The sequence below is a fragment of the Lissotriton helveticus genome, chromosome 3_1 (genome assembly GCF_964261635.1).
Source record: "Lissotriton helveticus chromosome 3_1, aLisHel1.1, whole genome shotgun sequence".
NCBI classification, from domain to species: domain Eukaryota; kingdom Metazoa; phylum Chordata; class Amphibia; order Caudata; family Salamandridae; genus Lissotriton; species Lissotriton helveticus.
In genome coordinates this window covers 1,777,445,817-1,777,471,427 of record NC_136061.1, presented here as the reverse complement: position 1 = coordinate 1,777,471,427, position 25,611 = coordinate 1,777,445,817, and the positions used below count along the sequence as shown (strand labels likewise).

At 46.1% G+C, this 25,611-nt stretch overlaps 1 protein-coding gene across 3 annotated transcripts in view; it reads left to right on the top strand.

The window, feature by feature from the left end:
• Positions 1 to 25,611, top strand: part of RPS6KA1 (ribosomal protein S6 kinase A1) — an 844,361-nt gene that overhangs the window by 577,786 nt on the left and 240,964 nt on the right. For all 3 annotated transcript variants that reach the window (XM_078682639.1, XM_078682641.1, XM_078682640.1), the window contains 4 exons: positions 408 to 478; positions 12,132 to 12,220; positions 13,190 to 13,254; positions 24,731 to 24,833. In XM_078682639.1, coding sequence (XP_078538765.1) covers positions 408 to 478; positions 12,132 to 12,220; positions 13,190 to 13,254; positions 24,731 to 24,833 — 328 coding nt within the window. The remainder of the gene's footprint in view (positions 1 to 407; positions 479 to 12,131; positions 12,221 to 13,189; positions 13,255 to 24,730; positions 24,834 to 25,611) is intronic.

The window sequence follows — 25,611 nt, the reverse complement described above, 5'->3', positions numbered from 1 at the left end:
GGAAGGAATTAGTCGGTGGTTTCTTATCTCAGAACGGATGAGTGCCATTCAGATCATCCAGCCGTCCCTTGTTATGAAGGACCCCTAACGCGCCACGCTATGGACACAGGGGGAAGCTTTTCCATCAACTTGGCCTCAGTAAGATTCCCAAGTGCTCATAATGGAATGTGTCATTTTGTAACTGTTCTGTGCCCTGTCGCAAGGAGGGTCGCTGCACACCTGGCGGCAGGGGGTACCTGGGTGCACTGGAGAGGCGGTGGTTGGGGGGTTGTAGCTTGTCTCTCCTGCTCTGTACTGACTGCGCTCTTCACCCGAGTGTACCCGGGTGCACTGGCGAGGCGGTGGTTGGGGGGGGGGTTGTAGCTTGTGTCCCCTGCTCTCTACTGACTGTGCCCTTCTCCTTCCAGTTCGAGATGCTCACCGGCTCGCTGCCGTTCCAGGGCAAGGACCGCAAGGAGACCATGACCCTCATCCTCAAGTAAGTCAGTCCTCCTCTGATTATTGTGGCTACTTTCTCACTGTCCTCTGCTGACCCTCATTCCGTCTGCTTCCACTGCATAACTCTCTGGCACTGCTTTCTTCCCACCACACTGCTTCTCGCCCTGCACCCAGCCACGTCCAGCACCCTCCCATTCACGCTCCATCACGAGTGCTGCGTCTCTTGCACCCTCCCACTCACACTACAGCGCTGGCATCGCATCCGGGGTCCGACTGGGACAGAAAGTAGGCCCGGGCACCAAACAAACAAATGCCCCATTAGTGAAGTAGATAGCTTAACGAGTGACCCAAGGCGGCATGGATTTGAACTTGCTGTATACACTGTTCACTCAGGCTTTTCAACAATAAAGGCAAAGCTGTACTGCTAGAAAGACATATTGCATAAAAACTATGTTGAAGTTTTTATCTTCTGCTATTTGATACTGTAACCTACTGTTCTACCTTGCTTGTCGAACTCTATGTACAGCGTATCTTAGTTTGTTCTTACCGCACTGCAACCCTCAGCAGCCCTCTCTGTACAGATCTGATACTGTGATGGTCATGTTTGCACCTTTTGACACCCAATAAATAAATAAATATCAGGAAAATCAACAGTGAAAACTGGCCCCCTGAAGCAAAAAAAAAGCCCACACTGACCGTCCGACCAGCTCTTCGGGCACTGCCTGATTGCGCCTTAGGCCAGTGTGACCCTTATCGTATCCATCCACCCACCACACTGCACTCCTACTCACTGCTCTTTCCTGCTGCTTCCACTAAGCCTTCCTCTCATTGCATCTCACAGTGAATTATTCAAACCTCAGTCTCCCTCCTCTCACTGTGTTCCTATCACTCTTGTACTCCCTGCATCATTGCCTTTGAATTAATTCGCCACCTTCCACCCCTCCTGCTTGCACTGCATGCTACAACTTCTGCTGCCTTCATTCCTTTCACTATTTCTGAACTACATTTTTTTCACCAAAACTGCATTGCCACCACACCCATACCACTCCCAGTAATTCCCTAGCTCGCTCTCCCACTTCCCGATCTCTCACTCCCACTTCATCATCAGCACTGCATTCCTCCTGCTGCAGTGCACCCCTTTTGCTCGCCCTACATCCTAACGATGATTTGCACTCATCCGTCCAGCTCATGCTTGTCTTAATGGCAATGTGTTCTTACGTTCACTTTACACCAACACATTTTCACTACATCTAAACTACTTGCACTCCTCCCTCCCAGTCATACTGCATCTCTGACACTGCATTTTAACATCAGATTGCTCCCTCTCACCTGCACTACACCCCTCCACTCACACTTAATCAATGGTACTAGATTCAGTCAACTAGGCTACTGTCTTCCCCCTCACCACACCTCACTGTGGCGATCATCCCTCGCTGTCACTTTCTTTACTTGCGGGTAGGTTCCTCCTTGACTGTCACTTTCCTCCTCTGTCACCACCTTCCCGCACTATTGCATTGTGTCTTTATTTATTTATTTATTTTGAAAGTTTTATATAGCGCGAACAAGATCTTTGCAGATATCAGAGCGCTTTACAAAGCAGGGAATACCAAACCAGAGAATGAATACGTGAGGGAGCATAATAGTACAGGTAAATCAATAATGCAAGTAAATAGTCAGGTAAGTGAAACAATAATACAAGTACAACACATATTCGTAGGGATCTAGCAGAATAATACAGGAAAAACACAGTCGTCGGGATCGAGCTGGGTAATATAGATCGGTGCAGATACTTTACAGATCCAAGTTAAAAGCTCAAGTGTATTTGGCCATGAGAAGAGCTTTGACCTTTCTTCACCATGCTTCTTCTCTCAGGCCTTCATAGACTGTTTGATTATTCCCATGCTTTCTTATCCCTGGCAGTCCTTTTCTTCCCTCTTTATCACTTTCTTTCTTTTCTTTCATTTTCTTTTCCAGCATTGAATCTGTCATTGATTCACATGCTTCAATTATTCCCTGACGGGCCGAGAAATCCCCAGTAGCCCTGTTTTCTAGTTGTGGTTGTTAACATTTATTAGAACATAGTTATAACATAGAGCAGCCTATCCCCCTCAGCCTGTGACGCAAACACCAGTCAATGAAGCAGAGCTTTATTCCCGACAGAGGTTTCTATAATTTCTCCTAGACTCCAGTGAAAAAGGGAAATAATCAGCTCTTCCCTAAACGACCATTTGGGCAGGAAAATATTAGATTTTTCAAAACAATGTGCTTTTGTCCTAACGTTCTGAACCTCCCTTCTAGCATGGCGGATTAGTTCCACTCTCCTTTTTTTCCTTGTTTTTCAGCTTTGGTTGAAGAATCGCAAAAAATAGTGATATCTGACAAAATCAACACAAAATCTTTCTCCATTCGTTGCCACTTATTTGGTAAAAAGAGAAGTTTTGGGTCTGATCCCATTTGTACTACAATTATAGCTTCTACGTTCGGCACAATTTAAAGAAACGCAAGATATGTAAACCCTTTTCTTAAAAAAAGGACTGAAGATCTTAGTGTGGATTTTTTTTGCCCCAATGTAAGGTTACTATCTTGGGTAATGTTACTGGTGGGTACATAATCTTCTTGCAGATTCCTCACCTAACGAATATCCTCCAAGGCGTCAGAATGGTTTAGAAATCTTTCTTACTTAGATTTAACTCTCCAGTGCCATGAAGTGGTACCACGTGGCTTCATCTGTGATTTCGGCCACTGCACACAACAGCACTGGGGTATAATAGATGCCAGCTTACATCAGTTTCTGAAACTTTTTCCGTGCCTGAGTGAGGAGAGGAACCCGAGAGCGCATCAGCTACAGTGAAATTAATAGCACAAAACCCATTTGCATACCTTTGGGAACTTATTAATTCTGGCACTAACTAATCCAGGTTGGAGGGGGAGCTGTGAGGAATCTGCAGGAAGATTATTTATCTGCCCGAACTACTGTTACCAAACATAAGTAACTTTTACTCCTGAAGGATATATTTTCCTAAAGATTCCTCGCTTTAAGAATGAGCATCAAAGCTGTACCCTTTAGGAGATTGCAAGGATTAGTGCTGATTAACTAAGGTAACTTTTAACAAAAAGTTGGTCTGGTTGTATTGGGGTCACTTTAGGCAACCAGTTCCAATTGGGTGCCATTCAGGGGGACCAGCAAGGTCCTCAGAATAAGTTACCTTTACAGGTGAAGCAGTTCCAGGCCTTTTTCCCCTTTGCAATGGGTTTATATGAAGTGGTCCTGAAGCAAGGAATGAAGGATGCTGTAGATGCGTTGTGGTCGACGGGGGGAGGGGGGTGTCTTCCTGCGGATACTCCTTGGTCCACGAAGGGGTTGATGCAGTCTTGGTCACCGGGTCGATGTCCCTCGAAGTCCTCTCGGTGCTGGTAGGATACCAATCGCCCCTGTCAAATCCTTTCCTGAGTGATAACTGTTTCTGGGCAACCAAGCTGCACTCAAACGACTCTCCTGGGCTTAGTGAACTCGGCTGCAACTTTGAGATGTAGGTTCTGGTCTCTGGTGCTGCACAGCTTCAGTCTGAATATTTTGACCCAAGTTGCCCCAGTAGGCTTCCCAGCTGTTGTGGCCCTGTTCGTCAAACAGCTGGCCAGCCAACTGACCCTTGCAGTCTCTTTGCCCTGACGGGGCTGTCGAGATGACTTCCTTAGGAGCAGGACACAGCAGACACAGTCCTTTTCTTTTGCTAGCCACCAGGTTCGCGGGTGCAGTCCATGCCATTGCAGCCTTTTTGCTGGTTTCATGGTGCAGCAGGACAGTCCTTCGATCCTTCTTTCAGTCAAGACGAGAGCTGTATGCCATTGGTACCCTTTTAATGCTCAGTGCCCTCAGTGTAGATGCAGTTAGTAGCCAGTGGGCTACCAGGTTCCCACCCTCCTTATGACCATTTCCTGGGAAGTGTGGCATCTAGCTATCTCAAGATGCACCGTTCTGCCCACTCCCAAAATGGCACAACCCCTCTCCTCATCCAGAACTCCCTAGCCAAACCCAAAACCCCTGAAAAACCAGTTTGACTATTGATTTACTCTCTCCTACCTGGGTGCCAGCTAGTCTGCCTAAGCGATTGGGTTGCCCCTGTCTCACGTTTTCTCCTTTTGCTCTTCAAAGGCTGCTTCAGCTTTGAAGCTCGCCATTTTGGGCCACCAACTGTGTGTTTATCTGCAGGAGGAAAGTAGCTCCTTAATTTTTATCTTCTGGAGGAAAATAGCACCTCTCTCTCTAGTACCTGGCACCAGTTGACTCTTTTCCTGGGAGTCGTAGAATGTCTCCATAGAATGGCAGAAAGCTATCTCGGGTTCAAGCTCCTTGTGTAACTGATAAGGGCACAGGAGAGTGAAGACTACAAAGGTAACTTTGCAAAAGTTGCACAGTTACTTGTTACAATAATTTCAACCGGAGTATCAAGTTGAGCTTAATGTAACGAGTTGTTTGATACCTTGGAGTATCAACTTTGGTTACACCATTTTGGAGTTAGCACAGCTGAGAAGTCCGCGTGTTGCCCTGTACTCGCCAATGGAACAACCAAATCTTTCCACAGTAAAAACAGTTTTGTGTTCATACTGCCAGAATGTGTAAAATACATGTTCTGCCCATGAAATATGCTGTCCTCAGTGCGCTCTGAGTCGAAAAACCAGCAGCATCATTCAAAAAACCTGAGGCGGCGGGCATACAAAAATAGGCATTTCCTTACAGAGAGTTGGACTGCCTGAAGCAAAAGCCTACTATCCAATGGCATCCTTCCTGATTCATATTTGTTAGGCTGATGACAGCCAGGTGCAGAAACTTCACGCCTTTTTGTGCCTCTGTAGTGCCCCAGGCTGAAGACTACACCTCTGTGAGAGGCCTCACACAGCACACAGTGTCAGGAGAGCTACCTGGAAAATATGCGCGAAATTAATACCACCCCAAATCTGTTCTACAGTTCCAAACGATGGCTAAAAAATCATGTCTGAATTCAGTGTATAATGTGGGACCTCACTGCCCCACTTGTTCTAGTTCCACATCCTCTATGGTCAAGGAAAGGAGTGCTCCGCGGGGTACTCGGAGCATCCTGAGCTGGTGTTTGCCTGACAGACTGCTTCCCAGAGGTAAGGGGATATCACCCAAATCTGGATCTCTTTAGAGCTTTAAGAGCTGTGTTGCTGTCCTGAGGTGCCAAGTGGCCTCCTTAGACTGAGCCCGTCAAGTCTCCAGGAGGAGTGTCTAAGCGATGTGCAGCATGTCTGTGGGATGCTCAGAAGTGAGTGAATAAAGAAAGGGGTCTGAGGGCTGCCGTCTTTGTGCTGGTTTCTGGTGGGTATCGCAAACATTGTGACTACAATTGCCAAAGCCAGTAGTGGGCTGTGCTATCCTGTCAGAGCACATGGCTGTATATGCCTACAGTGATAGGTCAGTGCGCGATCGCAACCTTCAAGAGGGATCAGCTTGTGCTTTGCTGCAACTGCTGGCCCATCGGGGCTACATCCGGTTACGTCGAGATCAGCTGCTAGAGAGTGCACCTCTTGCAGTTTCCAAAGACCCTAACTGCTGCAAGACAAAAACAGTAGTCCAAATAGGACTGCAACAACATAGGACTGTGCAGACTACAAGGGCAGATGCAACAGGAGAAGCAGGACTCGTGGACAACTTTGCCGGCTCGCAAGCATCCTCTCCCAAGACAAGGTGCGAGTCTGCTGTAAAATCCGGTGTCTACACTGATCCTATGGGAACTGATCCACTTCATGTGATCAGACGGAGCTTAACACTGAGCGCACTGCTTACAGGAGTGATAAAACTGTGCCTGAGCCATAATCGTGCTACTTTCTGGTACTCCATCGAAGGGGAGGTATGCAGCAAGCTTGTTCTTATTTGACAGACAGTGGTTTACCATCTCTGCCATGAGTTTAGCATGTACCGCAGTGGGGACCGCATTCAGTCATTGTGACCAGACCTTTTTGTCCACTTGTGTAAATTTCAGCATCCATGCAATAACCCAGATCCTAGCGATAACATCCCAAGTGTATGTTATGTTTGTGTGCACACTTTGTGGTTCATACATTGGGTGAATGAGTGAACCATAGTAATAGAGGCCTGCAAGGTTCCATGTGAAAGCCCCTTGCCTGTGCATGTTCACAAGAGGGAGATGAGGTGGTTTTCCCTGACAGTGGAAGTGTATTGCTGACGTTCCGGAAGCTGGATGGAGGAGACAGGTGGGAAATAGGGGCCCTTTTTGCTGAGAGGAACAGCTGATCAGTTGCCCTGAGCACTGCCATTTGGTAGATGGTGGGTGTGAATGGGGCGACTACAGTCTGTTGTTAAGAGGATGAAAGGTCCTTTAGGTGAGGCCAGCTGTTTGTCCCTTTCCTAATCACTGGTCAGTGTGGCTTTTGATAGTCCGGTGCAGAAAGCTCACATCTCTTTGTGCCTCTATTGTGGGTACTGCAAGGAGTGTCACTGTACAAACGTTACTGTTGAGCAGCCTAGAGAAGGCAGATAAAAGAAGAACCGACCCAAACCAGTTCAAATAATACATTTCCAAGGTCTTGTTTACCAAACAAAGGAGTGCTCCATAGAGTACTCGGAGGACTGCTATGCAACCTGAGCTGGTGTCTGCCTGACAGCCAGCTTCCCAGACGTGAGGGGTGCATCACCAGGTGTCTGGCCTATAAGGAAGTCTCTTTTGGCTGTATGCTGAGCACTTCGAAGCCTTGTGCCTGCTGAGAGAGAAGGGCCAACCCTGCAGAACATTTTATTGCCCAGGGCAAGGCAGAAGCTGCTCAGCGCGCAGCTGTTGTTGTAAGCATAAGTATATTCAATTTAGCTGCCCCTCTAAGATTTTGTGAAAAGTATGTCATCAGTTGGAGATACTCATGCTGGGGGCGAGTCTGACAGGTGGTATCTGACTGAAGGATCCTGCAAACAGGAAAATGCCATTGCTTGGAGTGCAAGAGTCCAAGATCTGTACAGCGTACAGCTTTTTTTCAGTATGACAACGCAAATATGAACTTTGATGAAAGCTCCCTGACCTTGAAGATTAGTGTGAATGGTGTCTATTAGGAGCACAAGGTAACTTTGGTGGGGATCTTCTCAGTTGACATAACCACAGGTGGAGCTGGAACAAGAGGCCTCCAAGGAGGGGGAAGCATTCGGTCTTGGAGATGTAGGAAGAACCACTACCTTTGAATAAATTGCCTGCTGAGGAGTAGTATGACTTCTTAACTTCATGATGAGTGCTTCAGAGGAGAGAAGCGTCTGAGATTCTTCGGGGGGGAGGGGGGGTGGGGGGGTCTCAAGTTTTCCAACTAAAAAAGCAGAATGCTGCAGGGTGGGGAGGTGAGATGACCAATGTTCGGGATAGACTGTTTCAAAGAGGAACAGGCTCAGTACTGTTTTGCATTAGGTGGGCTTTTGTCTAGAGCTGCACAGTTGCCAAAATATGATGCGTTGAAATGCTGCCCCAAGCGATTGCCACTGGTTAGTCTATTGGTTAGCATTCATCCCATCAGTAGTAGATTTGGGGGATGTTCCACCCCAAACAGCTCCCTCCTACCCCACTCCCCCCTTCCTTAAGGGAAGACCCTGCCTGTCCCTCTTGGGCTTGTTAGTTCTCAATGGAAACTCATGACTACAGTCACATTCAACACAATGGTCTGAAGTCCCTATCCTGGGATCATGTATTTTAAATGGATTTTAACTTCATGCATGTTTCTATGTCTCGGCTGAAAAAAGCCTTGATGTTAGAGTTGTCAAATCTTTGCCTGTAAACAGAGCTCCATATTGCCTATTCAAGCCTTTTACAAATCATTTTATCAAGTGACTGATGACCTCCTATATAAAGCCCAAGTTGCAATTAAAGGTGGATGCACCTGCAAATTAATAGGGTGGGCCGAGCCAGAGCCAAGCCAAGGGTCTGGCTTTGTTCTAAGAGTCCATTCATCAGACAAACTACGAAAACGTTTGGCATGTTTATTGTGCAGCAAACATAATGTAAATTCTGAAGAAACTGTATTTCTTTAACGTGTAGAAACGTTTCACCTTAGTACATCAGATTGTATCACTGTATAGACAGACATTTAGTAAGCTTTTTTTTTATAAACATTCATGGCTCACCCCCAATAAAAATGCCATTAGTAAACTAAAAGGCAATTCAATTGTCTTGTAAGCCCTAAAAGTGACCTATATTCTTATTCTAGATGGAGTAACTTTACAGTGTATTACATCAAATATAAGAGATACTTATACAGACCACATACTGAACTCAAGTATTTAACCTGTTTATTGCTGCCGTCGGCCAACGGCCGTCGCGAGCACTACCTTGGTAGTGCTGCGCACGTCCGTTGGCCGAGGCGGCCCCGCCCACACAATAGAACCCCCGCACTGCGGCAAAATCATCGCCGCGGTAAAGGTTAAAATGGTGCTCATATGTGATGATAAAGGAAAAGGAGGTTCTGTGGAAAAAAAAGTTTGTCTAGGATAACAAAAGTTGGCCAAGCAGGGAACCGGTATTGATTCCAGGCTATCTGGTTTCACATTTTTAAATTCAGCCTACCAAATGGTTATCTGTCTGTCTCCGTCGCTCGCTTACATCAGTGGTCACTATTTTGTCTTTAGTCTTGGCTCATGACTAGAAAAACTGACCGAGAGAGACCCGACTCAGGGCCCCCACACCCAACTACCAAGCCAAGGGTTGTATGTTCTTACTTCGCATTCCGTTGCAACGCATGCCTTTACCACGCATGCGTTACAATGGAATGGTATTTCTATGCACTAGCTTTTCATCGAATTCTTGCGTGGTGACGTCATACGTCGTTAAGAGAAAACAACACTGTTTGCCTGCATATCCCGACGTGACTTCTGGTGAGTTTTTTTGGGGGGGGAGACCCCCCCCCCAAGCCCTCCTTTTTTTACTTTTAACCTTTACCACATATGCCTTTACTACATACCTCGTAGTAAAGGTATGCGTGGTAAAGGCTATAGTGGTAACCACGCATGCGTTGTACTGCATGCTTGGTTAAGGTATCCGTGGAAACGGCCGCGTTGTAGTGGCCGTTTCCCCAAGCCAGGAATGCATTTATTTGGGGGTGTCACTCCCGCAAATCCTACCTGAAGCTGCGCTCTCTATGTTTAGGTGGGGAAGACCGATTCCTATCCATGAAGCAGACTAGTTAAGTAAGATACTTACTCTGTGTCTTATGTTTTGATATTGACAAGCATTTCGGCGGCATGGCTATTGACAAGACAAGCCAACTGCACCCACTGCGTTCATATTACAAAATATACTTGATTTTCTCTTGTGTGTTTACAGACTTGCAACATATTTATTCTGGGGTCTATATCTTGTACTTGATCTTCCCCTGGGTATGTCCATTAATATGGTAGACTGAGGTAGTGTTGTAGAATCCCTTTCTTCAAGCTCGCCTGACCTTCTGAAAAGAGAATTCTTGTATCTCTAATCCTCTTTTCTGTGAAAGTCACTTTCCTTTTGTCCCGCAGTTGTTTTTGGCACCAACTGACAACTCACACTCACCTGGGAGAGGAGTATCAGGAAGGTAACGGTGCTAAGAGATTGTTCTGGGATTCTTTTAGTCACAGGATGAAAACTTGTTGAAAGATAAAGCTTAAGGCAACAAAAAATGGCAGTCCAAAAACTGACAAACGCTCTTGAATTCTACAGATGGTGAGTGAGGTGTAATTGAAAATGTTTTGAAAGGTTTATTTGAAGGAAAAAGTCTAAAAGGCCATGCTCTGTGCTCCAGGGTACTGTTGACAGGAGCTGGGGGAAGGTGGGGGGAGAACTGGAGTAGCTGGCACTTATAGGCAGGGCGCGTCCTTAAAGGAGCATCTTTTTTTGCCAGTCATTTTAGGCTGCTGCCTTCCTACCTGTGTTGCACTCCCTTTCTTTCATTTGTGTTGTGTGTTCACGTCCACTCTCCAGGACCCTTCACATGGGCAGAGCTGTCCATTGCATATAATTTAATTGGAGATTTCCCTACAGAAGAGTAGGATTGCCGATGTGTAACTTTTCCTACAGGCAAGTCATTTTTTTTCTTCCCTTGCTGTTCCTCCAGTATTGCCTCGCACTGGGTTTCGTTCATTCTCTTAACCCCCCTGTCTGTACAGGTTCTTTCTCCCCCTGATATTGTAGATAGTTCACGCGCAGCACATTCCTAACCTGAGAGAGACTTTGGACCCTTTTATATATTTTCTTGTTATTATCTATTTTTAAACATTTTTTAGGGGGGGTGGGCAAGAGTTCCCAGGACCCAGAAATGTATAAAGATCACTGCCATCTATCTGAAAGTCATGTTTTGAAAAGTGGGGTTTGAATGACAAACCTTCAAAAGGAGCGCAGTTGGCTTGAGAATGTGAACGAGAAAAATATCAAGTTGAGTTCTTGGCTTATTTAGATAAATGTAAATTCATGGGATAATTGGAATCTGTAGCTTGCTTGTCTGTAGAAAGACATATGCTAGAAAATGCAATATCTTTAACATCAGGAATACAGTGGAGAAAGATAGCTTGTTTCTAGAGGAAAGGGTGAAGGTATAATAATTTGTGGGGGTGACTGGATAACATAAGGAGATTCTTCTTTAGAATCGTAGTCTGCCATCAAGCAGGAGTGGTAGGGGCATATTTAGTAACCTATGTCAAGAGTTTTCAGTGGACAAAAACAAGTATAACATTGGAGTGTCTAGAGCTGGAGTTTACCAAGATTCCAGCGGTGCAACTGGCGAACAACGAACAGGCTAAATGAAGTTGCCAGTGTGAGTTTGCTGACCACGTAGTTAGACAATCACCTGTTTGTGCATTGGATGTATAATGGAATTCTGATTTGGTAGAAGACTCAGTCGGCCTTACAGTAATGATATAACAACAATACGCTCTCTGCTTGCTCACAACAAAAAGTAATTAAACAGACTCCGTAGCTGGTCGTAATGGTGTATTAAGTACTGCAATTTCATTAGAATTCCCTTAAAACATATATTATGGAGAACTTGAAATGCAGAAGCTGCTGTTGAAACAGGAACTAAAAACTGACCTAAAGCAGGAGAGAAATGGTGAGCCCCACAGCGTAGACTATTCAATGTGATTCAGCTACTCACCAGGTGTGTTAGGATATAAACTGATTGTGAATTTGTGGACAAAGGCAGTGCTGGAGCACAGGCATTAGACACGCATCGATCATTTCCTGAGCAGAAAGAAAACTACTTCATAAAGGAAGGACTAGATGAAGGAGAACTAAAAGTGAATTACACGCGGCGTTGAAGTCTGCCAACGGCACACCTTACTGCCCTCTGTCTCCTAAGAAGTGGCAGCTCAGCAGTACTTGCCATTGTGAAGCTCAGCAGTATTCTGATCTCAAGACTGATAGCTGTACAAAGTTCAGGTTTTTACCAGTACATCAGCTGTGATAACATTCTACAATATAGCGAGCCTGATAAAAGTGTAGTCTGGATAGTTTCTAAGTATAATTTGTAAACTGAAGAAATTAACCCAATCGTTGAAAAACCACAAATCCGGTATTTCATCTGCCTCGATTTCCCTATTACTCTTTGTCTCCCTCCTCTTACTCTGTTTCGTTCTCTTTCCTGCTGTATTCCCCTTGCACTGTCTCTGAGGTGTCTTTCCTGCAGAGTTGCTAACTTTATTTCCATGCTTTCTCTTTCAGGGCCAAGCTGGCCATGCCTCAGTTTCTGAGCAACGAAGCTCAGAGTTTGCTTCGTGCTCTCTTCAAGAGGAACCCAAACAACCGATTAGGTAAAAGCCTCCATCAAATTCAGATGCTTATAATTTGTTGAAATGTTGCGGTCTACATCGCTGATCACTTAAAATCATAAGAACAGTGATTTGATGGAAACGTTAACTACAAAATGACCACCCTAATGTTTATTTGCTACTAAGGAACAATGCAGACTCTGCCATACTGCATGGAAGTGCACTCCTTAGTAGTATGGCGAATAGCACTCTAACTGTGTCCTTTGCAAACCTTCCCGGTGGCATCCATGAATATGTCTAATGCGGAGTCTGACCCAACACATCTTCTGCTTCTAATTTTCACAACTTCTGTCTGCTATGAAAGCAAGACTACCATATGTGTAATTTGACATGGGCTTCAATCCGTGTCATTCTCTCAGGTTGTTTAGCTCGCCAACAGAGAAGTCCTCGCCATTCTTAGTCCTCAGTAACTCCTCCCTGCTATAAGGTAGGCCAACTTGACATCAGACACATTTTGACCACCCCAACTTAGACAATCTAGCACATAACTAGACTAATATATTAGTGCTCAGAAGGTGTAAAGCTTGACACTGGACAAGCAATCACCGTCACTTGTGCTGGCCATGACTCAGGCCATCTTATGATTTTAGTTTGGATCCCAGCACAGGATGAGTCAAAACAAGAAAAGTTGTTTGAATCTCCCTGACTGATATCTGCAGATTAAAGTAGTCTTGCGAACGATTTGTCCAAGCTGGCGGAGTATCAGATTGTAGTAACACCTGGCCCAGTGGAAAGTATACCCAACCCAAGTCAAAGGATGTTGCGCTGAAGTGAGGGGTCCTTTCATGGGACCAAAAGGTGACAAAAACATAAAGGTTCGACTTTAAATCTATGTCCCCCTAGGTCAACACTTTGTTGGGCAATGAGACATCCTATTCTAGGGATCAGAATGGTGCTTTGGAAGATGCTCAAATGAAGCAATGAATGCTTAGTGAATGCTTTTTATTTCAGGTTCTAGCATGGACTGTGCAGAGGAGATTAAACGGCATCCTTTCTTCTCCACCATAGACTGGAACGTGAGTATCTTTTCCACAGCCCACTGCTGTCACAAGAAGTTGTAGAACTTTTATTCAGCCCCACAGCCATTAGTGGCACATTCCTCTTTGGTTACTTTAAACCCTGGTCACTGTGGGTAATAATGCTAGGAACAGAGTCAGCTGGTATGAACGAGCTCTTGTGCAGGTGAGGGAAATCACTGAACCAATTTGGGATGTAAGACTCCATGTGTAATTGAATGAAGATGTTTGACCTTCATGACTTTGAGCCAGATTTAGTGGGTCCTCTGTCAGTCTACTTGGACATAGGACCAAATCCCACCAACTATGCAAGAGTTATACTCTTTAAAGTGCCTGTCCTACTAGAGATTAAGAGAAGAGTTTGGAAGCCATTATCCTTCAAATAAAGAATTATTTCCGATAGAGATCCACACACCAAAGTGGGTAAAGACTGGCAAACTAATCACCTTGTCAAGAAAGATCTTGGGGACAGCTCTCAGGGCAGACTGTGTATTTATGTGGTATTTGTATAGTGCCAATCTAGCCAAAAGGCAGATGAGAACTGTACAGGACAAAAGGTTAGGATGTAGCCAATGAGTGATTGGAGGCTAAGCTAGGTTCTTGAGTGGAGGAGGACTAGTTAGTCATGATAGGGGTTTTAACGGTGTCTTTTCAGTTCTTTTCAAAATTACAGCTGCATTAAGTGGTACTGATGGATACAAGGATATCGTTCCAAATACTGGGTCCATAGATGAAAAAGACCTGTTGACTTTTCTCCTATTGTTTTGCACTTGGCTCTAGTCTCATGGTGTCCGTGCTATGTGGATATGCAAGCATGCCACTGGACTTGGCAAGCTTGTCAGGTAGATGGAGGTAATGCCAATGATGGTATTATAGTTGATGCAGTTGGGTTTGAAGGTGGTGCTGGGTGGTGAGAAGCCATTTGAAATCCTTCCTTATTTGATGTGGGCATATTTCTGCAGGTTCTTGATAATGTGCGCTGCTTCTTGTAGGAGTATCTCCAGGGTGTTGCTGCTAAGCAAAGCCAGGGAAGTCATTGTCCAGATTCAAGCTAAGTTGGTCTTGAATGCCAGTATCAGGCTTTGTTTGCTTTCTTGGTGATGTTTTCCTTGAGGGTGAGGACAGTGTCCAGGGCAAATGAGTTACGTGGAATTGGGTTTTAATCCATTCAGGTTCATGACTTTGAGTCCGATTTGGACCTGTTGATGCTTGTTGTTTCTGGTGGGAACTTCTAACCGCATTCTAACCTAATTGTGGAGATCTCAAGGAACCAGACTGAATCTGGAAACTCAAACAGTGTTCCTTCCGACTTGGTTTAACTTTGGAAGTGATGAACAGAGCACCATATAAGTGCCATAAAAACATGCAGATATCTGTTCCTTTATTTCTGCACCTTCAGGCCTGGATCCAGAGATCTGCTCCTTTGCTTCATACCTTGAAGAGAATTTTTGTTCTCATCAAATTTTTCTTTAAAATCCTTCCAGTGTGCAAGGGAATATGTCATCCCCTAAGTCGACAGATTTTACGCCTTGTAGGGACTGTCTCAAATAGATGTCGGCGACTAATCTCATATATAAGGTGTCACCTCTGGGTTCATTGCACGACTCCAAAGCTTGCGATGACTGCATGCACCCAGATTAATCCGAAAACCATTCAAGAACTCCAAATCGAAGTTGAGAATACAGACCAACTCATTCCCATGGCAGATCATCTTCACTGTCGAAGTCTTCGAGTAAATCAAAAAAAGAAACACAAAAAGTCCAAGCGGGACTCTGTCACTTCCCACCATTCTTGATTCCCACAGAAGGCTCAAGGGTGTCATTGTGCCTCCAGATCTTGCACCCAGTCTACAGACTAGTCGATTCCAACAATGGTACAGATGCACCCTGCGTTTCCCAGTACATCTGTAAAATCACAGGATATCGAAGCCTGTAGAGAGACCATGCTGTACATCTTCAGTACACTTCCGGCTGTTGCACCTTCAGGCTCCAAGGATCTGCAGGGGCCTCCAGTAGGGTTACAGCGGGTGGATCTGTCCTAGGTGCGGTCTGTGACCCATGAACCGAATTAAAGTTCTGCACCAGCGTTGGCGGAGCGCCGAAATCGGTGCTAGACCATTGGTGGTTGATACCGGCACAGACCGTACTAGTAGATGATCCACAACTTAATATGGAATTCCACACCAAGCCAAATTTGTCTCGATCTTGACTGAAACTGCACCGTGATCATGATGTGGCGCAGCAAATACTCAGTCGCTCTGACTCACACTACACCATTACAGTGCACTTGCAAACAGATGCTACACCAATGTTTTGGTAGGACTATTACCAGATTCAGCCATATGATGACAACAATGGAGATGATGTGGACTAATTTTTCCCACCAAATAAGGGGGATAACTGGTATGTAGACCTTAAAGATTCCAGTGGATTGGATACCTCACCTGATACGGAGTTGGCTTCCCCTCATGGAGGAGCTGCTGAGGAAAGTACATACTTTGGTACATAGCACAATACCCATGCACACTCCGGCATTCAATAAACTGTTGTGTCAGTGTAGACACTTTAAACCTGACTAAAAACCCTTTTTAGACCAATTGTACATACTTTGGTACAGTCATTAAGAGAGCTGCTGAAATCTTTGACTCCCCCCTCCCCCCCACACCTCCTCAGTATGGAGGTAAAAAATGTCCTTACTTGGGTGCTTCAGCCTGGCTATGAACTAACTGAACCACTTCTGCCCATCATTGAAGACCTCAATGATATGCTCTTGGTCACTTGGGCTAAACTATGTTCTGGCCTTCTCGTTACTCAAGTTGCATATTTGTATAGACCAGCTCCACGCAACCCTGGTTTTTAAACTCTGCATCCACCCCTGAGAGTTAGGTGATGCAGGCGTCCACCAGTAAGGTGAACCTTAGCGCCTTTCCCACTCTTCCTCCCAACACAGAATACAAACGAATGGAAACGTTTGATAAGAGGGTATTTTCGTCAGCCAGAATATCCCTGAGGTCAGCCAATGCCAACTGTCTTGGTTTGCTGTACCCATGCACTCTGGCACATGGTTGTTCATATTTTACCAGTGGCTACAGAGGATGTAGGGGTTTCCTTGGTTCAAACGGTTGAGGACCAGAATGCAGCTGTTTTGTGCGAGCAGGGCTACGATGGGCTTTTGGAACTAGCATGGCGCTTGAGCTGCACACATGGATGAGATCCATGGGTTTCTTTGGTGATGCCCAGGCATCCCTAATGGAAATGCCCTTTTACAGCCCCTAGCTGTTCGGCAAAAAGGGGGACTCTTTTTTTTTTTTTTAAAGAGCCTTTTGGCACCAGTCAGCAATCATCCCCACCTTCCAGTTTTGCCCTTTTTGGGATATGCCTGGATCTTGACAAACTGGTGGAATCTGCCCCCGCCCACACAACAGGCCTCCCAGTCCTTTTGAGGTAAGAGCAGTGGCCTCAGCGGACAAGGACCAGGCCACCAGGTGCTGTGTACATCACAATCCTTGCCCCTCTGGCAGCTATTTCAAAAACCTCTTTTGCTCCCTTTTTGAGGAACAGGCATTCTGTATGACATAGGTCTTTGTCCTTTTGCTGGAAGGTGTTGAGAACCAAAATTGGAGAAATTAAAGATGCTTTCACGCTGGCCCAGGCTCTACCTGCCCTTATCCTGGCGACTCGATGGTGTTGGACCTGGAGTACATCCATTTTGATATTTCTGTCTGGCAGGCCCACAGGTGCTACCTGCTTTTCAAGTCGACCTGTGAGTTCTTTGTTTGCCGTGCTGTCTACCGCCTCACCAGTGTCCCACAGGTATACTCAAAGGTGATGGCGGTGAATGTTACCCAACTTCGAAGATCAGGGGTGCAAGTCTACCTCGGCCACTGACTGTTGAAGACCAGCTCACCTAAGTCCGTTGTGAACCACCTCAAGTCAATGATGAACCTCCTGACATAGTTGGCGTTCTCAGTCAATCTGCCAAAATTACCCCGGACTACTTCGTAGCCATTCTAAATATGCTGTGCTTTCGGACCTTTCTTCCAGATCAGCGAGTCCAGGACATTAGGGCTATACTCCTTTTGCATCTGCCTCTGCCCAGGGTCACAGTGTGAGGATGGCTCTGAGGCTTCTAGATCTTTGGCTTCCTGCATCGTATCTGCTGTCCATACCAGATGACACGTGAGATCTGCAGTGGGATCTGAAGTTTCAGTTGGCCCAGCACCTGGAAAGCCTGTCAGAATTCCATCCAAGTTTCAGAAGATACCATAAAAGATCTGTAGTGGTGGCTGCTTGACCGCAATTGGACCAGCGGCAGACCCCTCTCCTTAACCCATCCAGGGTTAATAGTGGTGACATATGCATCACTACTAGGTTCGAGGGCTCATCTGGGAGAGGTGGAGCTTGTAGGACTCTGGTCTCAAAAGGAGACCCACCTCCAAATCAATTTACTGAAGTTGTGGGCAATCTGCTTGGTGTTGAAGGGTGTCCTGCAAACCTCCAAGGGAAGCTGATGCAAGTTCTCATCGGCAGCACCACTGTTATGTGATACTGCAACAAGCAGGGCTGGTTGAGATCCTGAGCTAGGTTGCTCTGCGCCTCTGGAACCTGCCGAGTCATCAGGATATCTCTCTGGTTGTGAACCTTCTGGCAGGATCTTAGAGCGGCAGGTCAAACTATCTCAGCCAGAGATGCTTAGCGGATCAAGAATGGCATCTACATTCAGAGGTGGTGCAGGTTTCTTCCAGTAATGGGGAGAACCTTGCCTAGATCTTTGGCTCTGCCAAGAATGTGCAGTGTCAGCACACTTAAACATTGGCGTTTCCATGAAGACGCTCTGAGATGCATTCCGCTTAGTGGAGCATGGAACTTCTGTATGCCTTCCAATGGCTATCTCTCCTGCCCTGAGTTCTGAAGAAGGATGGGAACGACTGGGCTAAGTCCTTTTAGTGGCTCCGAATTGGGCAGGGAGTGTGTGATACCTGGAAACTGCGTCTGAGCATCTGTTCTCCGACCAGGCTACTGATTCTTGAGGATAATTCGCTGCAGCAGCAGGGTAGGAACATGGTCTTGCACTTGGGCTTGCTCAGCCTACACCTTAATGCATGGTGTTTGAGCTGGGATAGCTGATCTTCTGTGATATCTCTTCTGAAGTCATTGATATAATCCTGCCAGCCAGGAGCCCTTTCACATTCCGGGTACACCAGGTGCTGGGATATGTTTTTTACTTGGCGCTGCACCAGCCGGACCGACCCGTTGCAAGCCAAAGTGTCGGATGTCTTGTTTGTATGATCTTCGACCCAGCATGGACTAGCAGTGGGTACTCTTAAAGAGTACTTTTCTGCCTTCTCTACCTTTTTACATTTGATGGACCAACCATCCTTGTTCAAATCATCGGTCGTGATATGTTTTCTTAAATGTTTGCAGCATATGTTTCCAACAAACAAAGTTACATCTCAGCCCTCAAAAGAGGAGGAAAGACTACATCACTTGGGGCTAGAGAGAGCGCTGCTCTTTTACATCAATTGTACCAAGGAACATTAGGAGGGCAATAAGATTTTTGTGGGGTTCTCTTGACCAATGAAGGTCATGGCGGTGCAGAAGCAGACGATCTCACGATTGGTAGTGCTCTGTATAATTATATGTTTCGAATTGGCTTAAAAGCAGCCTTCAGAAGGTCCGAGGTCTCATTCCACTAGAACAAGGCTGCTACCACTGTGCTGGCACACAGAGTACCTTTCCTGGATATCTGTCAAGCTACTACGACGTCAATACACGTTCATGAAGCACTGTTGCCTCTACAGTCCAGTTTGTCAAGATGGGCATTTTTCCTTTACGATCCTGAAGGCCCTCTTGAACTGAGGCATTCAACAGATCCACCACCTTAGCAGATACTGCTTTGAAATGTATTCTGCAGGTGAAGGATCCATGGTTAGAAGTATCCATCAGAAGGACAAGTTAATTAATATCAGTAACGCTCTTTATAGTGGACACTCTATCTAACTGCTGATTCCTCATCGCCCACCCACCACACAGTTCTGTGGAATGGTCTCTTTTAACATCTAAAATGGTCCCAATTTAGTCATTTGTACACTATTCCTGCCAATCGGTTGATAGGCTTTGCGTCAGAAGACTTATGTGGTTCCACTTCCGGAGTAGAACGAAGTCTGTGCAGAGCCACATGGCACCATCTACCAATGCACATGAGTACTGCTTTTTGAGTTTCCAGATAGTCTGGCCATGGAGAAACCTCACAAGATGAGGAAACTGCAGTTGGATAGAGTATATCCCAACCAATCAATCATAGCATTTGTAAAGCACACTACTTATCCGTGAGGGTCTCAAGGCACTGGGCGGTGGGGAATGCTACTACTGCTCGAAAAGCCAGGTCTTGACGAGTCTTCTGAAGGTCAGCAGGTCTTGGGTCTGCAGTAGGTGGATGGGGAGGGTGTTTCAGGTCTTGGCGGTGAGGTGGGAGAACGATCTGCCGCCGGAGGTCGTTCTTCGGATGCGGGGGACTGTGGCGAGGGTGAGGTTGGTAGTGCGGAGCTGGCGGGTGGGGGTGTAGAAGCTGAGTCGTCTGTTGTACGCTGGTCCGGTGTTGTGGAGTGCCTTGTGTGCGTGGGTGTGGAGCTTGAAGGTTATCCTCTTGTTGACGGGGAGCCAGTGCAGGTCTCAGGTGGGATGTGATGTGGCTTCGGCGAGGGATGTCAAGGATCAGGCGTGCAGAGGCGTTCTGGATGCGTTGAAGCCGTTTCAGGAGTTTGACCGAGGCTCCTGCGTAGAGGGCGTTTCCGTAGTCCAATCTGCTGCCGACGAGGGCCTGGATGACCGTTCTTCTCGCTTTGGTGGGGATCCACTTGTAGATCTTGCAGAGGGTGTTGAAGCAGGAGGAAGAGAAGGCGTTGACCTGCTTAGTCTTGGAGAGGGTGGAGTCGAGGATGAACCCTAGGTTGCGTGCGTGGTCGGTGGGTGTTGGAGCTGTTCCCAGTGCAGTTGTCCACCAGGAGTCATCCCAGGCCGGAGGGGTGGATCCGAGGATGAGGACCTCCGTCTTGTCAGAGTTCAGCTTCAGTCAGCCGTTCCTCATCCATTCGGCGACGGCTTCATTCCTTCGTGGAGGTTCTTTTTGGTGGTGTGGGGGTTTTGGTGAGGGAGAGGATCAGCTGGGTGTCATCAGCGTAAGAGATGATGCTGAGGTCGTGCAGTCGGGCGACATGGAGGAGCCTTGCCATGTAGATGTTAAACAGCGTTGGGCTGAGGGATGAGCCCTGGGGTACACCGCAGATGATCTTGGTGGCTTCGGAGCAGAAGGGGGGGAGGCGGACACTCTGTGTTCTGCCAGAGAGGAAGGAGGTGTTCCAGTCCAGGGCCTTCTCTTGGATACCGGCGTCGTGGAGGCGTGTGCGTAGCGTGCGGTGGCAGACCGTGTTGAAGGCTGACCGGTCCAGGAGGATGAGGGCAGCGATTTCTCCGTTGTCTAGCAGGGTCCTGATGTCATCGGTGGCGGCAATGAGGGCAGTTTCGGTGCTGTGGTTGCTGCGGAACCCGGACTGGGATGGGTCCAGGATGCTGTTCTCCTCGAGGTAGCGGGCCAGAAACAGAGATACCGAAAGATAACTTTTTCTTTTGGCGAATAGCAGGAATTCTGTGTTAAGGAGTTGAGCTTCAGGTAGGTGCTGGACATCCAGGTCTGATGAGGTACAGATCGTGTTTGAGGCATGGGATGCCGGGAGCACAGGAGACTTTCAAGCAGAGTTTTGTGTCATCAGCATATTGGTGAATTTTGATGCTATTATTGGTATGTAGAGTCCTAGGGGGCTGTAGAGGTTGAATATGAATGTGACTGTCCAGAACTCTGAGGTATTCTGTAGGTGATAGGGAAATAATGAGTCTTAGATTTGCAAATGTGAATGGACTGGTGTTGGTTGGTTGGTTAGTTAGGAGAAGAACAAGTGAAGGAATTTCAGTGAATCCCATTCGAGGCATCTGGGTGATAGATGAGGTTGGTATAATCCACTGTGTTGAAGGCATCTGAGAGGCTCACTAGTTTGCTCACTGCTGTAATTCATTTCCCCTTCAACACGTTTTGCCTCATAGTACTAGAACTTGTTACATCATTGAATAGGACCTACATTAGAGCAGTCATGACAGAACATGTACGTAAGGATCTCTTAATCAAGCTACAGAACAAGTAGTATCTGCAACTTCTAACTTCTTTATTGCCCTGTCACTAGGCAGCATTTTCTACTGTCCCTAATTAGTGATCGTGTCACCCTAAGCAGTGACACAAGAGAAAAGCAAGCCATCACCCAACGTCCTCTTTTACCACAACAGACTTGAGAAAGTCCAGAAACCACACACCTTACACTTTTTGCAACAGATATGCAGAAGGAAACGCAAGACCATTGCCCTTCTTCCTCATTTACAGAGGCAGACGGATGTGAGGAAAGTCAGGTCACCACATGCCATTCTCCTTGGTAGTAGTAGATACGCTTAGAAAAGCCTCACACTCCTTCATAATTTACAGCAGCAGGTTGGGTTGGCATGAGGAAAGCCAAGACTATTAATGAGGGCAACAGCCTGCTAATAGCATCAGTCTCCACCTTCTCTATGTAGGATATTTGTAACTATTTCTATTAGCATCAGCTAAACTTAACATGACCTATTGTTAAAGGATAAGCATGTACAACATTCAATTGAATGAGGAGACAGCTGAAAGGGTTTATAGTGATTACAGATAGAAGGCGCTCTACCTAAAGTAAACGTTACGCTTCGAAGGGAAATAGTGTCTGTGGCGTGGTGCGTAAAGAGCGAACGGAGTAACCCTAAACCGTTCTAAGAAAATCTAAAAGACCTTCGTTATCGAAATAGGAGCAATGCTCTCGCAACCACAAAGCAGTGTAAAAAACACACAAAACAGTAGTAACAGTAAGGTAGAAAACAACAGCAGATCTTATATTCTCAAATTTTTCAAAGACGTTTATTGGATCCACATTCAGCCGACACGTGTTTCGTCGTGTTCAAAAGTGGAGTCAACACGACTCTTCAGGGCTGGTAAATAGACCCAGGCATCTATGGGTCGATGCAAAACGTAGGTATGGTTGAGCGAAGAATCCTGTGTATAAATTGACGGGTAATCAAAGTCTGAAAGATCCAAAGAACCCTGATTCCGGGTTGGGAATTAAGAGTACGACTGATTTTCTGACGTGGGCGCTCACTGAGGCGCATTAGTATAAAAAAGAAAGAGACTAGACACGTGTAAGTGTCTGACTATACCGGGAGGGGATCCAATAAGAGTTAAGGGCTGGATTTTTGTTCCGTAATCTTTACGCAAGTAGTGCACTGTAGTTTGGAATCCCTCCTCTGTGTGTTCCCGGTCGCCGTGTTCCAAAGACGGGTTGTTATTTTTTAATAAGCTTCACAGTGGTAACAGTACAGAACATACAAAGAAGTAGTAATAGGTGAAAGGCACTACTGTCACCACAGTCCCAAATAGTGTCACAACTCTGCACTGCTAGTTCTTTTCGACTCTGTACCTCATTAGAACTGTTTCCATACATGTCAGCCAATCTATAAACATTCTCAGGCAAAGTAGCCGGCCCATTAGGCATTTGAAGTAGTCTACATCACAATAAAAAAAAAATGGGGAAGGGAGTATCGAGTATTTTAGCATTCGGGTCCATGAGGAGGTTGTACCTGAACTAAAGGCGCTACGTAACAGATTCAATCCGCCATACAACCAGCGATGTGAACACCTGCGTTTGCTATAATGTATAGGCTAGTAATTTGGGAAGGGCGTTCAACGGGATGAAGGTGCGCCCTTATGAGCAGTGTATACTGCATGGGGTAGGATAGGGTACCCTTTAGCATGTCCAGGGGCATTGCATATGGAGTATCCATTTGATACTTGGTGAAATGAAGTGGGTGCGGGGGCGTACCCGATTATCCCTGTAGTGCACCAGTGGCCACGCTCCTGAAGGGTTCAGAGATGCTGCAACACCCAATCGGTTTGAAGATTCCATATGTCAAGCAGAGTGATTCCCATATGTAACTGTTACCAAATGTTTTCCGCAATGGCTAGAATTGGATAACAGATTCATTGTATCTTTAAGCTCTGCTGTCACTACTCATTCAGAAAGTATACTAGAGATAAAAGGGTCCATGTCCTATTATATATGCTGTTGAATGTTCGATCTGTATATTACACTCTGAAGGCTGTTTTGCGTACAGCTGCATGCCTGGTCCCAAACCAGTGCATTTGACTCTCCCTCAGCTCCCCACCTATTTGGATTTTATCTAAACACCCTCTTTTGTCATGCATGCAGTTCAGATTACTGCCATCTACAGTCCCATCAAACAAACACGTACTCCATCCCACTAGGTACATGTATGCCACCCACAAAACAAGAAATGGCCATTCACTTCCAAAACCCATCCTCTAGAACCATTCCATCTTTGTCTATGACTTGCCCACACGCCTAGCTTTTATTAGTGGTAGAACTTTACATCCTCCTCTTGTCCATTAACCGCCCCTTCCTCGTCCACTGTTACGTGTAAAATGCTCTGCTGCCCTCTCGGGCAATGTCTGCTCTGTGTAGATACCACAATAATGTAATCTAAAATTGAAAATAGTTGGAAATGCTGCCCTTTAACCGCATGCGTGCGGGCGGAATTCCGCTCGTACGCGGAGATTTTTAAAAGCGCATATTACGTGACGAGCTGGGCTCGTCATCAGCGTAGCAGGAGGCTACCTCATGACGAGCCCAGCTCGTCATCAGCGTGGAAGGGGTTAAAAGCAGGGCTTATCACAGGGATCCACGTACTCCTTGACACACTTCCTAATGTTGACACTACATCGGTTAGCCAGGTTAGCCCGGTTTGATACACCATGTACCAGTGGCCCTACCATCTACACAAAGGACCCTCTATCTGTCTTCAGAAAGCTCCACTGAAGAGCTTCAAAGAAAGCTCATCGGTGGTGCCCTTCCACAGGGGTTCAATTATGCAGTGGTCTTGTTAGCTCTTCTCTAAGATACTTATTAAAAAAAAACAGTCGGAAAGAAAAAAAAGGAATGAGGACTTTTATGCTGGGAATAATGTCCCTTGCCTCTGGGTAAGTAGAGAGTGCACACAGCAGGCTGAAACTCAAAGCAACCGTTATAGGAGGTACCAATCCTCACTAAATGCAGGAGTTTGCCAGTGTGTTAAAGTCTTTGTGGTGTGTTGGAGGTTTTTGTCATTTTTGTGTGTGCCTGTAGTCCATGTATTTGGATTCACCTGTAAGAGAAGATTTATGTGGAAGTTGTGGTAGTTGTGTTTTTAGGAGGATGCTTGCTAAAACACATACCCAATTACCCCTCCCCCACTTGGGTGTATGGAGTCATATTGGTAATGTGTAGATTTGCATATGATGGTGTTTTGAAAGTCTGTAAAAGGAACATCTTTGTAGCCTAAACGATGCCCTATTCTTTATGCAGAAGCTGTTTCGCAGGGAACTGCCTCCCCCTTTCAAGCCTGCAGTAGCCCAGCCTGACGACACCTTCTACTTTGACACAGAATTCACCTCACGCACCCCCAAAGGTTTGTACAGAGCTGCAGACACCGGCTGAACCAATATCCTCTTCTAAGATGTGTCTTGTTAGATGCAGAAGGGAGAGATGCGCACCACAGCCTCTTAAAAGTGGATCAGTTGAATGGAGATCTGGCATGCGAAGGCCATTCCTCTGAGGTACCCTCTGTGGAAGCGAAGAGACTCCACAGACCTGGCTTCTGTGAAAGATCAGGCTTTGAGAGGGTCCTCCTCTTTGAAGTTGATGCAGTTTGGAAGGAGTGAAGTGTGTCGATAGTCACATTGTTTTGACTTGTAGGTGGCACCCTTATTGCAGCCAATGAACAACAATAAGCGAATCCAAATATAATGCCCAGAAAAGTATAGCTAGAATTCTTGGCGAATGGCTGTCGACATCAAGTCAGTTGTTTGTAGTAAGCCTTAGTTGCACATGCCGTAAGCTCTCACGTACATTGTGTGGCATGCTCCACCAGAGGGCTCGCAGGTTATCACTGGGGGAACAACCTGGGGATTGCCAGTCTGCTGTTTTTTTTTTTCACAGCCCCTTAGTCCAAGTCCTTGGATCTCCTAATATCCCCCAATGTGTACTGTAAACCACCATCAATTGATGACTTGCTTCTTTCTTTAGCAATATAACTTTGAGTTCGAGGCATGTGGGCTGCTAAATTCATATCTGATGCATAGATCGCCGCCTAGTGTTGGGTCCGGATGATTGCACATTGTTGTCCTGGAAGAGTCTTCGAAGTATCACGAGATAGGTGGCTCCTCCCCTGGACTACAGTGCGCATG